The sequence below is a fragment of the Bombus terrestris genome, chromosome 6, assembly GCF_910591885.1.
Source record: "Bombus terrestris chromosome 6, iyBomTerr1.2, whole genome shotgun sequence".
Lineage (NCBI taxonomy): Eukaryota > Metazoa > Arthropoda > Insecta > Hymenoptera > Apidae > Bombus > Bombus terrestris.
The window spans coordinates 13,920,846-13,934,327 of record NC_063274.1 but is presented as its reverse complement, the minus strand read 5'-3'; the positions used below and the strand labels follow the sequence as shown (position 1 = coordinate 13,934,327).

Here is a 13,482-nt window from a genome sequence, read left to right as displayed (position 1 = left end):
ATCCGTAGCGGGTTCTGAATTTAAAACACGAATAGTCTTGACACCGTTCTAAGTGTCCGAGTCTAATGTTATTGGACGGTCAATATTAGCGCGCTTCACGTGATGAGCGACGAGCACCATACGGCTTCCTTTTACACGCCACCGTTTTCCCTCCTATCGAGGAATGCTTTAGGCATCGCTGGAACGACGGCGTTGCCAGGTACGTTATATTCAGATATAATAAAACGTTATCGACCAGATATCGGGGCCGAGCAGCTCTCTTCTCGCGAGCCGTAGCAAAATAACATCGGTGTAATAAGGCACGCGAGACATTGAACTCGGCTGAAAAACAAGGACTAGATACACACTACTTTATCCGATTGATCGATTCTTATAATCGTTGTAATCAACGCTGGATAGCCAAGCGTTGTTAATAAAGTTATTGCATATAGGAATATTACATAGAATGTTTAGTCGTAAGAGAACAGGGATGGAAGACCAACTTAGTATTTTTATTGACTCGAAGTGTCGATGAATGCATGAATAATATGTCAACCGTAGACTGGCAAGCGGCCAATTTCGAATTTGCAAAAGTGTATCGTGCGAGGTAAATTGCGCTCGCTCGTTTCTACGTGACGACAGATGCGGTGGAGGTGGTCGAGAACGAGCTGTAGATGATCGATCTATGGCACGTGCTATCGATAGACGCGCTCCTTCCGTGTGTATTTGCACGCGTTTTGTATTCCATCGAACTTATATCATGGAATATCAAATATACAACAAAGATCAAACTAAAGAACATTTCTTCCTTTCTTTTCCACTTTTCAATAGCGTGTAAAATCGCATCGAGATAGGTCAAAAATAAAAATACACAGAGAGTACGAGTAAGCACTTTCGAGCGAAAAGAGTCGTTTCTAACCTTAGACATTAATCGGTAAAAGCACGAGTCTCACGAACGTAGATAAAGTATAGGCACGGTATTGATGACTGTGAACGGAGTTACGTGATTATTTATCATGCGCGCGATCTTTGACAGATGTTAAGATTTAAATGGCGAGCCACGTGGCGCCGCGCTGCGGCGCTCTAAGTTTTCTCAATTTCGAAACGCCTTATAAAACGAACGATGCTGTATATACATATATTGTGTGTCCTGTTAGTACATGGTTTAAATTCGTTCGACAAAAGCAACTGTTTTGCTATTCAATGGAAAGATTATCTTTTCACGGTGCACATCGTAGAAAGAACACAGATGCGTTCGTTAGCCATGACTGACCTTATACGGCGAGAAAGATCCTTTACTTCTCGCATGCTCAATGAAACACGGATTATAAAAAAACGAAAATTGTCATTTCACGTCGTTCAGAATGGTCGAAACGAAAGACGCTAAGTTATTGACCGCGACTTACCGGTGGGCATCGCGGTATAAAAAGGTCGGAAGTAGGTGCGTAGCGTCTGTGTCACGTACGTGTCTGTTATTTTTATTTGTAACAACCGTGCTTTGACATTTGGAAAGAAGGAAGGTGCTCGTAAAGATTCCAGCCTAACGTTTTGTTTGGAATTCTCTAAGTTTAACGGTTGTCGACGTTTCGTGTCCTTTAACGAGCGGCCAGCTTTCAACCACGATAAACATTGTTAAATCGCGACGCAACGAGATAACAATAATTACCATTTACTCGTTTAGTAAACTGTAAAACTAACACGATATATCAATAAATCAAACGCCTGTAATCAATTACTTTCGCATATCATGCATATAGATCATTATTAACAAATTGATCTTCTTTTTTTTTTAGACACGTTGAATAGCAAGCAAAACATTTCTTATCTGGCGTGATATTATATCCATTAACGCGTGTCATGCGAATTTCTAGATGCAGCGACATCGCAGCATCGTTTAAAGTATGACGTCGCTATTCTTGACACCTTTCTTGGAAACTTGGGTGTAGAAAAAAGAAAAGAATATACCAAGACGGTTGCGGCACGGATAAAAGAACGACGAGCTCGATTTTAACGTTCCAAGGAACGCTTGTGCACACTAGCGAAGGTTACGAAAATGTCATCGGTCTCGAAACACTTAACCGCAATGTATAATCATTCTTTATTTATTTATGAGGTCGATACGCAACATCGCAACAAATTGTAAGTTAAACTTGCTTCTATGTGCAGCTTTTTGTTCCCTTTTTCCTTATCTTTATTTTCTAACTACATTTTTTTCCTCTTTTCTATACATATCACGGAACAAAGATAAACGTAACTAGGCTGATCGCAAAGGTAGCCGATGAACGACCACGACCTACGACAGGGTTCACTGTACGACGTTCCACCGAGCTTCAAAATAAATTTGCTTTTCGAAGTTAGATTGGTTTAATTGCACCATTACTTGATACCGCGTTTCTCGCGCCACGCTCACGCCCGTGCCAATGAACTGTCAGTGGTGCTATACGCGACAGATTCCGGTAACGAGAAATGCAAAATAACGTACTACGTGAATTCAACTTACGTAAACATGTTACAGTACGACTAACTCGACAACATTATTCACGACCATTTCAACACTTATCGAACGACCTTTGAAGAATATTTTACGTTCACCCATACACATATAAAATTACCTACCAAAAGTTTTCAACGCATTCGTGGAATTTCTATGTATATCTGCTAAAGAGTACAACGAATTTCATTGTTGTCATGCAGTTATATGTGATTCAAGTGATTCCAAGGCCCTTACGCTAAGCCCTCGTATAATCACAATTTATCGAGATTAAACGCTTTACGTTTACTTTTCGGCTATAAAATTTATCGTTCGTCGATAAATCGTTATCAATTTTTTCGAGTATGTGTTAGATTTGTGACTGTATTGATTACTTTGTAACGCGTAAAGAACAATGTTCAACGATCGCAGGAAGGAAATCCGCCAGTTTGCAAGAGATGTGGAGGTTATGTTCGCGCTCTTACCTTGTCGGCCGACGATCTCTGCCACGTGCTCGCTGCTAGGTACCGGTACGCATTCGGTCATATTCTGACTTTTCTTAGAGCGTGCTTCCTCGAAAACGCCTGCTGGTGTTGTTTGCAAAGGATCCGGATCGTTAGTCGTTCCAGTGCCGGTTCCTGTGCCAGTGCCCGGGCATCCGGGAGTACCCTCGAGACCGAGCATAGATAACTCTAATGCCAATTGCAGGGCTCGTTGGTCCTCGAGGGAAGCGGTGCCACCGCCATTCGCCCCACGATCCATTTCGCTGAACAAACTTGTTGGCATGTTGCTCGACTAAAATAATCGCGTTGTGTCGCACCGGTGAAGTCAATCGTACGTTGATACGTTCGCACAGATAGTATAAATCACAGTTTCTTTATTCACCGACTTTTCACTATTTCGATTATGATATAGTTTCAGTTCTTTCTTCACAGCCCGTGTCTTTCCCTTCTTTCCCTAATTCCTTCTCTCTGTAATACTTTACTATGAGTTGAATTGTAGAGTAATGGCCGAATGATGTTGATCGGAGACGGGTTCTACGTAGACAGAGCCTAACTTGAAACGATCGAAAAACAACGAAACATAAGCGCGCGCGCGCGTGCACACTACACACACTGTATTATTTAGGACGAGGACTATAGTGGCTGCTACACCAAGAAAATCGGGCGATCTACTCTTCTCCCGTACGCGGTCACGAAGCGTTTAATGTTCGTAGGAAAAACAACGATGCACCGTACAAAAATAAAATCGTCGCCTCGCCGGTGATCGTTTTCTTTGTCTTCTTCCTTTTTCGTCCGGGTCCTCTGTGCCGTGCGCGTGTACGAGCAACGCACAGCGTGAGTGTTATTCGTACACTGGAAACGTGTGGGCTACTACTCGTCGTAATCTCGTGTCCACAATCAGCACGTCTTTTTCTCGTCGTTCAGTCTCTCTCACTCGCGCGCTTTCTTTCACCGCGTGCAAAAGCCGTGCTACGAAAGTGGCCTTCTCGATATTCGCACTGGTTGGAACTGTGTGTTCGTTTGAGGTTCGTGTTATTTAAGAGCGCGACTTGCAGCCGTCAAAATCGTCGCTCGCGATGTTCGTGTTTCTTTTTTTATTTCTTTTTTGTTCGCGTATCTGTTTTTTACCGATACAATGTTATTTCGTTCGTTCGTCTACTCCTTTCGGTATTTCTCTCCCCGTTTCGTTCGCTCTCGTTCTCCCCTTCGACGGAACGACCTAACGTAACGTAACGTAACGGCGCGTGTATCACGTTTGGGAGGTTCGTCACCGACCGACTGACTGAAGCGTCCGAGAGCGTCGTCGCGCGACTGAAGCACTGAAAACGGAGGCAAGGGGCGCCGCGCTCTCTCTTTCGTTCCTTTTTCTCTCTTTATCTTGTCCGCTCACTTGCGTTCTCTCTTGCTCTCTCCCCCTTACCGCGATCTTTCCTTTCGAAGGCAGGCGCGTGCAACTACCCTCTCGCTCGTGTTACCACTGCGACTGACTGCGACGTACTGCGACTGCGGGTGCTAAAGCCGGCGCGCCGCCATGTGCCGGACGCCGGCTATGCGTCCTGCTGATTGGTCAACACGGTCACGTGGCACCGTACCACCCCTCCCCACCACATTCGGCCAACCGGCGCACAAAGTACCAGCGCATCTACCGGCCGAGAGCGCCGCACTTCGTTTGCCTCCAGATACGGGCGCGTGCACTCGTCCCTACCGGCTTGCAACCCCCTCCGTGTTACCGCTCGTGCTCTCTCGCCTCTTCGTCAAGTTTCCCTATGGATCTCCGCTGAAGCACCGGCTGCACCACCGATTTCCAACGGCGGTGTTTGCGAGCCCGGGGCTGCCCTGGGATCGCAGCTCCATCTCTTCGTGATAACGCGAGACGCCATGATCAAGGGATGCACTTTCATTCCGTCGATGTTGTTTCGGTTAATTTAATTACTCACCGTCAATATCTGTACCTTCAGCTTTGTTTGATTGCAGTTTTAATTAACGAATATAGCCCCTTTCTTTTTGACAGTTCCAGTATTTGTTTAATCTAGCTTTCGAGTTCGTTTATCTTGTTTCTTTTTTAATTAGAAAGTGTATCGGTAATTGACTTTACTTTAGAGAAAATTTAACAAACGTAGATTGGGTTGTGCATTCCAGGGTATAAACCAAGTGGTTTAGAATATTACAGTGGCAATACTGCATTTTCCAAGATTATTCGTTGTATCGTTCACGGTAAATCTCACAATACGACACCCTTTCGTATCTGCAGTCCCGTCAACGACCTCTGTCTGCATATAGGGTGCCTAGCAAACGCATTCGTCGGTACTCTTTTTCGAGGTGCGTGCAGTCACTGCAGCAGATCGGCAAAAGGAAATGCAACGGGAAGGAAATTTACGATTCTGGAGAAATAATAGCAAGGTATCGTTCGAGTCGTAAACCGTAGTTGGATCGTTTGAGACTCCTACTATGCTGTAAATTAGATATGACATCAGGAATAGTTCAAAGGAAATCTGTATTATTGCTTAGTATCAAATATATAAAAGTGTGATCCTTTTCAGTGGCCTCGCTTGTTTGAAACTTAATTACCCACTGCCCCACAAGGTTGCAACTCTGTTACCTGTTTCAACACTTTTCTCTGTTTTATCGATAATAATTAGTTGAATGAAAATGTAGATAAAAGTACACACGATGATTGAGCATGTTTTCTAGAATCAAGCAGAAGTATTTATTGTCTTGTTCGTTCCTCCATTAAATTAAGACATTTTGATCACGTTCGATCCAAGCCCGACAGAGCATTTTCTTTTTTGCCTGCTTCGAATGTAATGAAATTCACGACACGATAAATTTATGCAGTATCATCGATGAAACGAGAAAAACCGAGTTTTTATTGCGATCGATATCCCACGTAGCACCGCGAAACAAGTTTCTGAAGAAACGTCTTGGCACTACGTTCATGCACAGTGCACTGCACTATAGCCTGTGCTAAAACATCATACCGTAGTAGAATGGTTAACTTTCCGTAATCGAGATATCAAGAATATCTTCACTCTGAATCAGTTAAGCTAGGTTAAGTTACGCCGATCTATCGTCCTTGAACTCCGACGCCAATGATTCCAGCAGACTGTGTAGGAATTTGTACTTCGTGTTGAGATCGTTGATCGCCGATCAACCTTGTAATTTTCTCTGGTTGCAATTTATGATTAGCATAAAGCTAATTGTGAAAAGAAAGGGGAAAATTTCTGCGAGAAAAAAGGGAACACGAGAAACAAGAAAAAGAATGATGCGAAGAACGCGACCGATCGTTAATTCTCGCAGAAAAACCTATTAAAATTCCATACTCAAGTACAATGCAAAAAACGGAGTCATTACGCGTGTTGAGGAGCACACCTTAATAAAAGAAGAAGCATCTCGGTTCGTCTTTAAAGCTGCGCTGTGATAAATTTTTGAAAGGAACCAGTTCGCTGCGTAATATAAAAGCGAACGATACAAGAAGCTGTCCCCTCTCCTTTCTACTAATTGTCAAAAGTTGGCTTCGATACGGGCCAGACACGTAATTGCTTCACTGATACCTGCAACCTCTTAATCCGCAAATCACGAGCCATCCTGGCGCAGCTGCCACCTGCGCGATCGAAACCGACTACATATTTGCTAACAACAAAACTGGCGAATTCGATCTAAACCGATTTCTAAATGCAGCGGTTTGGACCTTGAACCGAGGTGCAACCGTGTTCCATTGTTCTCTGCCGACGACCCTTCGTCTTCTCCCCAGACTAGCCGATTGCTCGATTTTTAGTCGGGCCAACGCACACGATCCTGATCATGTCCTCCATCTCATGGAAAACAGCCGACGATGCTCCAGAATAATTCCACAATATCAGAAACTTTTATTACAACCGTTCCGCTATCCGAGATACCGAATATAAAATATTAACGTTTACGGAGAATATCGGATGAAAAGTTGACCATCCTTTTAACGTCCCGTTGTAAAATATACTCACTGTAGGTTTCCAAATAAAAAAGAAAGGAAAAGTTGAAATGATTGGTACGGCTGCAAAGAACGTACAAATTCTGGCTACCTTTTTAAACTTTCAAGTTCTTTAATTTGTTTCATTGATAGCGTAGGTAGTAATTTTAAATTATGTACGGTTTATGTGTACGTGTATAGCGTTAAGAGAGGATGATAAGGAACAAGGAAACCTTTGCGAGGAAGTTGACTCTGTTTTATTAGTCGGAGCCAACGTTTTCATTATTACTGTAAGGTATCAAGCTGTAAATTAAACGAAACTACAAGTAAACAGCAAACAAGATATGACCGAGAATGCGCGGATATTATAGAGAAGTGTAAAAAAATATGTACGCATATTTCTTTCATTAAAGACAACGTGGTTCAACAATACTGACCAATAAAACGCGAGTTGAACGACAGGTGTCAGCGAGATCTTTGGCCAACAAAGCCTAACCGAAAACCTCTTTTACAGACTATGTGTATTTGCTTAGCAGGTAGAAAAAATTTACATACAACCACTTAGATACGCTGAACAAAACTGTTACCAATCGAAGCACCAAAATTGTTCCATTTGCCCGTTAAATTTACATAAAACGATAAAACGAGACAAATACAGGTTGACTTTTGAAAATTTCAAACAACTTCAGTCAACATTGTTGCCAGTCATTCGACAAATTACCCAACAGCGAAGAGAAACAGAAGAAAAAAGAAAGATTTCCACAAAAGCGACTGGCTTTCTCGCGGACGGTGATCCTACGTGAGCTCGTTCGGCAAAGGCGACTAATTTTGTTTCTCATCGTTCGCCGAAAGCAACGACCCGTGCACGCTCTCTCAAGGCTGTCTCGGGACGCCACCTTTTGCCACGAGCACCTGCCGACTTCTGGCGAGCTCGTGCTCTCGCCTCGCTCGTAAATACCTGTAACTTGTGTCCAGTATACGTTCGCCTTTCCGAAACTTTGCTCGCGTTTGTTCATTTTTATCACAGCCAATGACTTGATGACGATAAGCCAGTTGGACGAACAACGAACGATTTTATCCGTGAATACCAATCGTACCCTGAAGGGGGTGGTTTTCTCTCTCGACATATGCGCGCCGTTTGCACACGAGCCCGAAACTCCAGCGTGAAAGTAATGTGTGAGTGCACGTGCGTGTCCAACGCTTATTCGTCCAACTAATTGCCTCGGCAATCGACACGTAATCAACTCATAATCGACGATGGCTATAATTCTGAGATAATTAAGTCCGACGGACAGAGAGCATTTACGTTGGATTCGAGATCGTCCTCCTCTTTCAGGATGCTGCAAGAATTGAATACGACGTATTGATGGCGAGGTATGTAGGTTGGAACGGAGCAGAGAATGAGTAAAGGGTTGCAGGATGAAATTAAATGCAGATGGTCGAAAGGTGTATGAGGAACGTAATGCGCGTAGTGTACATGACTGAGCATTGTCGTATAATTAGACGAGATGTGGGTAAATTGAATTATTTCTAGATTTTGTACCCGCATATTTGATTGTTGCTCCAACGACGTAGAAATATTTTAAATAGAACGAATAGAACAGGATGAAGATTTGACGAGAATGTGGATGAAAAATATTTGAAAATGGAAATATACGCGAATAACGATTACTTTTTATTTACACCATGTAGAGCGAATATCATATTATTAACTACTCCGCGGCTATTTATAAAATGAAAGAAAACGAACGAGTAATTGATAGATTCTAACCACAGCTTTGGGAATTTTAACGAGATGAACCGATTAATATGGTTTCTCCTTCGCTTAAAAAATGAAACAAAGTATAGATATTTTACGACACAGCCCAAAATTACTCGAATCTCGGGCAACGAGGTAGCAATTTAATACGTCGAAAAAGAAGAAACAAGACAACTGGATCAGCTGCGAATCCACACCATGCAGGTTCACCATGCTGACCACGTTCCTCCTGAACCACGTCGCGTCGCTCTTTTTCGTGGCTACCATTTTCGCAGGTTTCTACAGCTATTTCGTAGCGAACGGCCGAAGAAGGCGCAGCCCTGAGAAGAGATGTTGCAACGCGATACTGTTCGGGCCGCGGTCGAACGCTAGCCACACCGTGGGCGCCTCTTAATGTCGCGGCTTATTACGAGCAATAACGATCCGCTGTATGCTACATTTATATCTTATCAGGTCTAATGTTATACATTACGCGATCCTTAATACTATACTTTAAAAACGTGTTTCTTTATGCGGCAGAAAGTTGAGCGCACGCCGATTCCTTTCGACTATCAGCGCCACCACGATAGATTACAGGCGTTCCCAAAACGCTGTTATCGTTCCGACAGATTTCCATCTCGCGCGCCACTCGAATATTGTAATTACGATAACGAACAACAGAATACCGAAGAATGTCGAAACGAGGCTCTCATCCTTCAACATGAGAAAGAGAAAGGAAGAAAGAGAGAGAGAGAGAGAACAGAAAGACGAAAACAGGGAACATGCTCTCGGAAAAGGGTCCTCGAAGGACCCTTAAGACGAATGTAACGGAAGCGACGTATACACATACTAAAGGGCGATGCAGGCACGTGTGTATAATCAGACTTCCTGTTGCAGGATACTGGCCAAGTTGCGTTTAACTTAATAACGAACGGAACAGTTTCTGGCTGGTTGGCGCATTAGCTAACTCCTCTTCGACGTTCGGCATAGTTGGTCGTATTTTTAGCGCTTGCAACCGGTTGCCTTCCACGGCGATCATTGTCGTTGCTTTGCGAAACTGCTGCAACTCCTGCGGGGCGGCGTGTCCTCGTGAGACCGACCGTATATACACGCGGATCGGCGACATACGCTCGCCGAGTGCACCGACATACGCGCGTGTCTGCGTGTCGCGCTCGCAGAATACACCTTGGCGATTTTTCTGCGCGCACACACCGGCTCGCGCTTTGCGTTCGCTCGCACGCGCGCACGAATACCAGATCGAGCTTGTTTCGCGCGCGCCTATATACGGACCGGCAGATCGTATATGTGCGCGCAAGGTACGCGCCGCGCTGCCCAGCCAGCGGAGAGGAGAGAGAATATTTCGTTCGATTTCGATCGACGGGGTGCAACGGGGGAGAACCGCATTGCTGGCCTGTGAGTCGACCGCGGCTGCTAGGACGACGACAACGACGACGACGACGACGACGATGGTGGCGGCGGTGGTGGAGCCGACGCACATCTTGTCGCCGGACGGCGTGTCTGAAGGGCAGGGCCGTATTCTTGCTGGCTAGCACCCGTTTGAGGCTTCACCGCGCCTGTGTACGCCTCCGTTTTGCGTGTCATCGGGGTGCACGAGGTGTGAATTTTAATACAAAGCTTGCTTACTGCGCGAACCAACACTGCGAGGGTAAATAAGATCTAACAGGCGCCATGTCAAGGTGCATCCTTGTAATACTTTAGCATTCCGCATTTGAGCATATTTCTTCGTCCTTGATGTTTCATTGTTGCTTATGTAATACATGATTGTGATTTTGGATTGATATTAGTAGGATGTTTATGTATTTAGGGGAAATTCAAAGCTGTATAAACGTAAAGAATGCACGACACATTCAGAAATATTTCTCAAATTTGTCGCAATAAATATAAGTACTTGCGATCATATTTCAATTTCCCTGAAGAAATCTTGTAATCAAAGTAATTTGTGAAGCAGACTTTGCAAACAATATCGGTGAATTCACGTAGAGTAATGCCAGACGAATCAAACCGGGTCATTAATTGCTTCGAGAACGAAGCATTAGATAATAGTAAGCAGCCTCTTGGCTGATCCTCGATGCGATTCATGAGTATAAAGCCACTGCACGTCGGTGCTGACAATATTGATCGACTATCTATCCCAATATCTGGTTAACCACGAAATCCGGCGGCCGCCTACGCAACGGCGTCCACGAAGCGGGGTCAGCATGGAACAGCGGCCGTAAGGCCGTTGCACAACGGCGAAAACGCATAAATAGCATGGTAAACGATGATAGCGCGGATAAACTGCCGCCTTTCTAAATATACCGTCGGTCCATTCTCGGAATGTGCTTCCGACCGCAGTCTGTAACACTTGTCACCTTTCCTGATTCCACCTTTCCCTTAATCTCTGTTTTTCGCGATGTTGCTTCGTGGCAAAAAGTTGAACACGTTATATGAATTTTACCCTGCTGCGATTCTTTGATTCTGCTCCGACTTAAGTGTTTATAATATGGTGCAATTTGAAGAAGTTGCGTAGCCATACCTGCAAATTTTTCAAATTTTATTTTTCTGCTTTGTTACATCATTGTAGTGTTATTAATGTCTTATTATATCGGTGTATCAAATGGTTTATATATAAGAATTATTTATTTTTAGGTTTCAAAGGAAAGTAAAAATTTGCTATTAATATTATAGGTTCTTTCCCTCGTAATCGGATGAAGTAATAATTACAGAAAGTTAATTACGTTCTCAATGCTTGAAAACTTTCTTTAATTTTAAGGGAAATATAAGAAAGTGAACACCAGTACGTATAACGTTTCTCGTTTCTTGATATTATAACAAGAGTTCAGTTTTGTAATAGCTACAAATTTATTTTATATCAGGGAATCGTAACAGAGAGAAGTTTGTATTATTTATGAGTATAGTATTGTATACGATTTTAGTTTTTTCTGTATATTATTAGTGTAAAGGTTTAACAAATACCTAATATTTGAAGCCTAACTGCAATAAAAAGATATCATATTTGACATATACAGGTTTTCTGTCCATTGTAAATAAACGTCTGTATGTGTTATGAATAAGTAAACGTAGATATAGTGATGGAGCTCGTTGTAAACTGGGCTTCAGTCGATCGACTATGGATCGCGTGCGCCGAGAGCTCGAAAATTTGGGCGGTGAATGCTCGAGGTTGGGAACCGTGAAAAATAAGGATTAATTGAGGGACAGACATAAGTCGGCGAGATTCAGACACTTTCAAAACAAGTTTCGGTCACCCTATGAGATTCCCTGCATATTATGCATTTTGAAAGAAATTATTATTTATGTTCAGTTAGAAACATATAGATTAAAAAACAAATTTCACTGTAGCAATTAAAAATTCAAAACACGAGAAATAAATAATAAAGAGAAGAAGAAACTTTACGATTTTGTCTTCATAATTCGTGCACATTAAAAATGTAGAATAACGATCTAGGAGGTTCTTCATAATAAGTTTCGAAAATTTAACTTTGAAGGTTCAAATCTCTCTATTAAGAGAACCTCGGACCAAAGCTTCTTCTGACAGACCACAAGAAGGGAATTTATCTATTCATCGTTGCTTTGCATCGTCGAAATACGATCGGACGTAACGTTTTCAAGCGGAAATTTTGAAGTTATTAGAACAGCATTGTGAGCTCGGGAAACGTGGGCTCACCAGTTTACTATGAATTCGATGGAAGATTTATTTACAGCGAAGGGTGATCGTAGAGTGCATTCACGTGGTTACCGATGCCCTTCGTGTTTATAGCCGGCACTTTCGAACGGCAGAGAAACGGAAAACGTTTCGCGATCGGCTTCTAGGATGCGTTCGCACAGAGAATTCGAATTATCTGACAATGGTGTAGGTATACGGGGGCAGCAATTCCAATGAAATGTTAAAATTCATATTTGTTAAACGCGTTAAGCATATTATAGTTTTTTTTATTGAAAGAATATAATATAATTTATAACTATTGGTTGATTATTTTCGAATTCATTAGATATATTCAATTAAAGATTTAACATGGAAACACAGAGTAATAAAGGCAATAAAATAAATATTGTCTCAAAAGTTTCTTTCCTTTGTTTCAATAGAACAAATGAATCATACATAAACCAACCAAGATAATATAAAACAAAAAATGTGTTCATCCAATATTTGCTTGTAAATCGAGAGAAACTTTCGGGACAATCTAATATAATACATAGACTGAGGCTCAACAGAATACCAGTTATTTTTACACACATCCTAAGAAATTCCTAATTATACTTGAATTCGCTTTTGTACCGTTGAAAACATATATGGATATTTAAAAAAGCCATCGAGAGGAGAATTCGAAAGATAATGACCTGATTTAAGAATAATGTATAAAATGTTTTATTATATCGATATAAAATACTTTTCGGTACCGTTATTTAAAAGTCCCGCAGTAGATATAATCGGCATTCTAAACTAAAATATTTCCACTGCTGTACAATGCAATGTAGATATTCGATCGATTTACAACAATCTTAAACTGTAATAGTCATAAACGAACTCTATAATGAGTTCGTTAATTACTAGGATTTCTTCAAATGGGAAGCAAACGAAATCGATAGTTGCCACGTATCTACATACAACCATACACTTGATTTCCAAGCTAGAAATATTTACCGAATGTCCAGCTGGACAAATCGTACAATATAAATTAAATAATAAAAAAGAACTTGTTTTCCAGGGTCTGCAGGTACAAAAGAAACGAAGTTATACTCGGTATGCAATATGGACCGATGCGTACCTTGTGGATAAAAACGGTCGACGTAAATTTCTCTCACCTTGAAACTATATAGTTGGATG

The 13,482-nt window shown here is 42.2% G+C and overlaps 1 protein-coding gene and 1 long non-coding RNA gene across 2 annotated transcripts in view; one reads left to right on the top strand and one right to left on the bottom strand.

The window, feature by feature from the left end:
- LOC100647577 (RNA-binding protein MEX3B) overlaps positions 1-4,434 on the bottom strand; it is a 73,497-nt gene extending 69,063 nt beyond the window's left edge. The window contains exon 1 of the mRNA XM_003396137.4: positions 2,935-4,434. Coding sequence (XP_003396185.1) covers positions 2,935-3,235 — 301 coding nt within the window. The 5' untranslated portion in view covers positions 3,236-4,434. The remainder of the gene's footprint in view (positions 1-2,934) is intronic.
- Positions 4,435-5,002: 568 nt separating this feature from the next.
- LOC125385310 lies at positions 5,003-13,482 on the top strand. Its single transcript, XR_007224394.1, has 3 exons — positions 5,003-5,166; positions 5,233-5,352; positions 13,364-13,482. It is a non-coding gene; the product is annotated as an uncharacterized LOC125385310 (long non-coding RNA).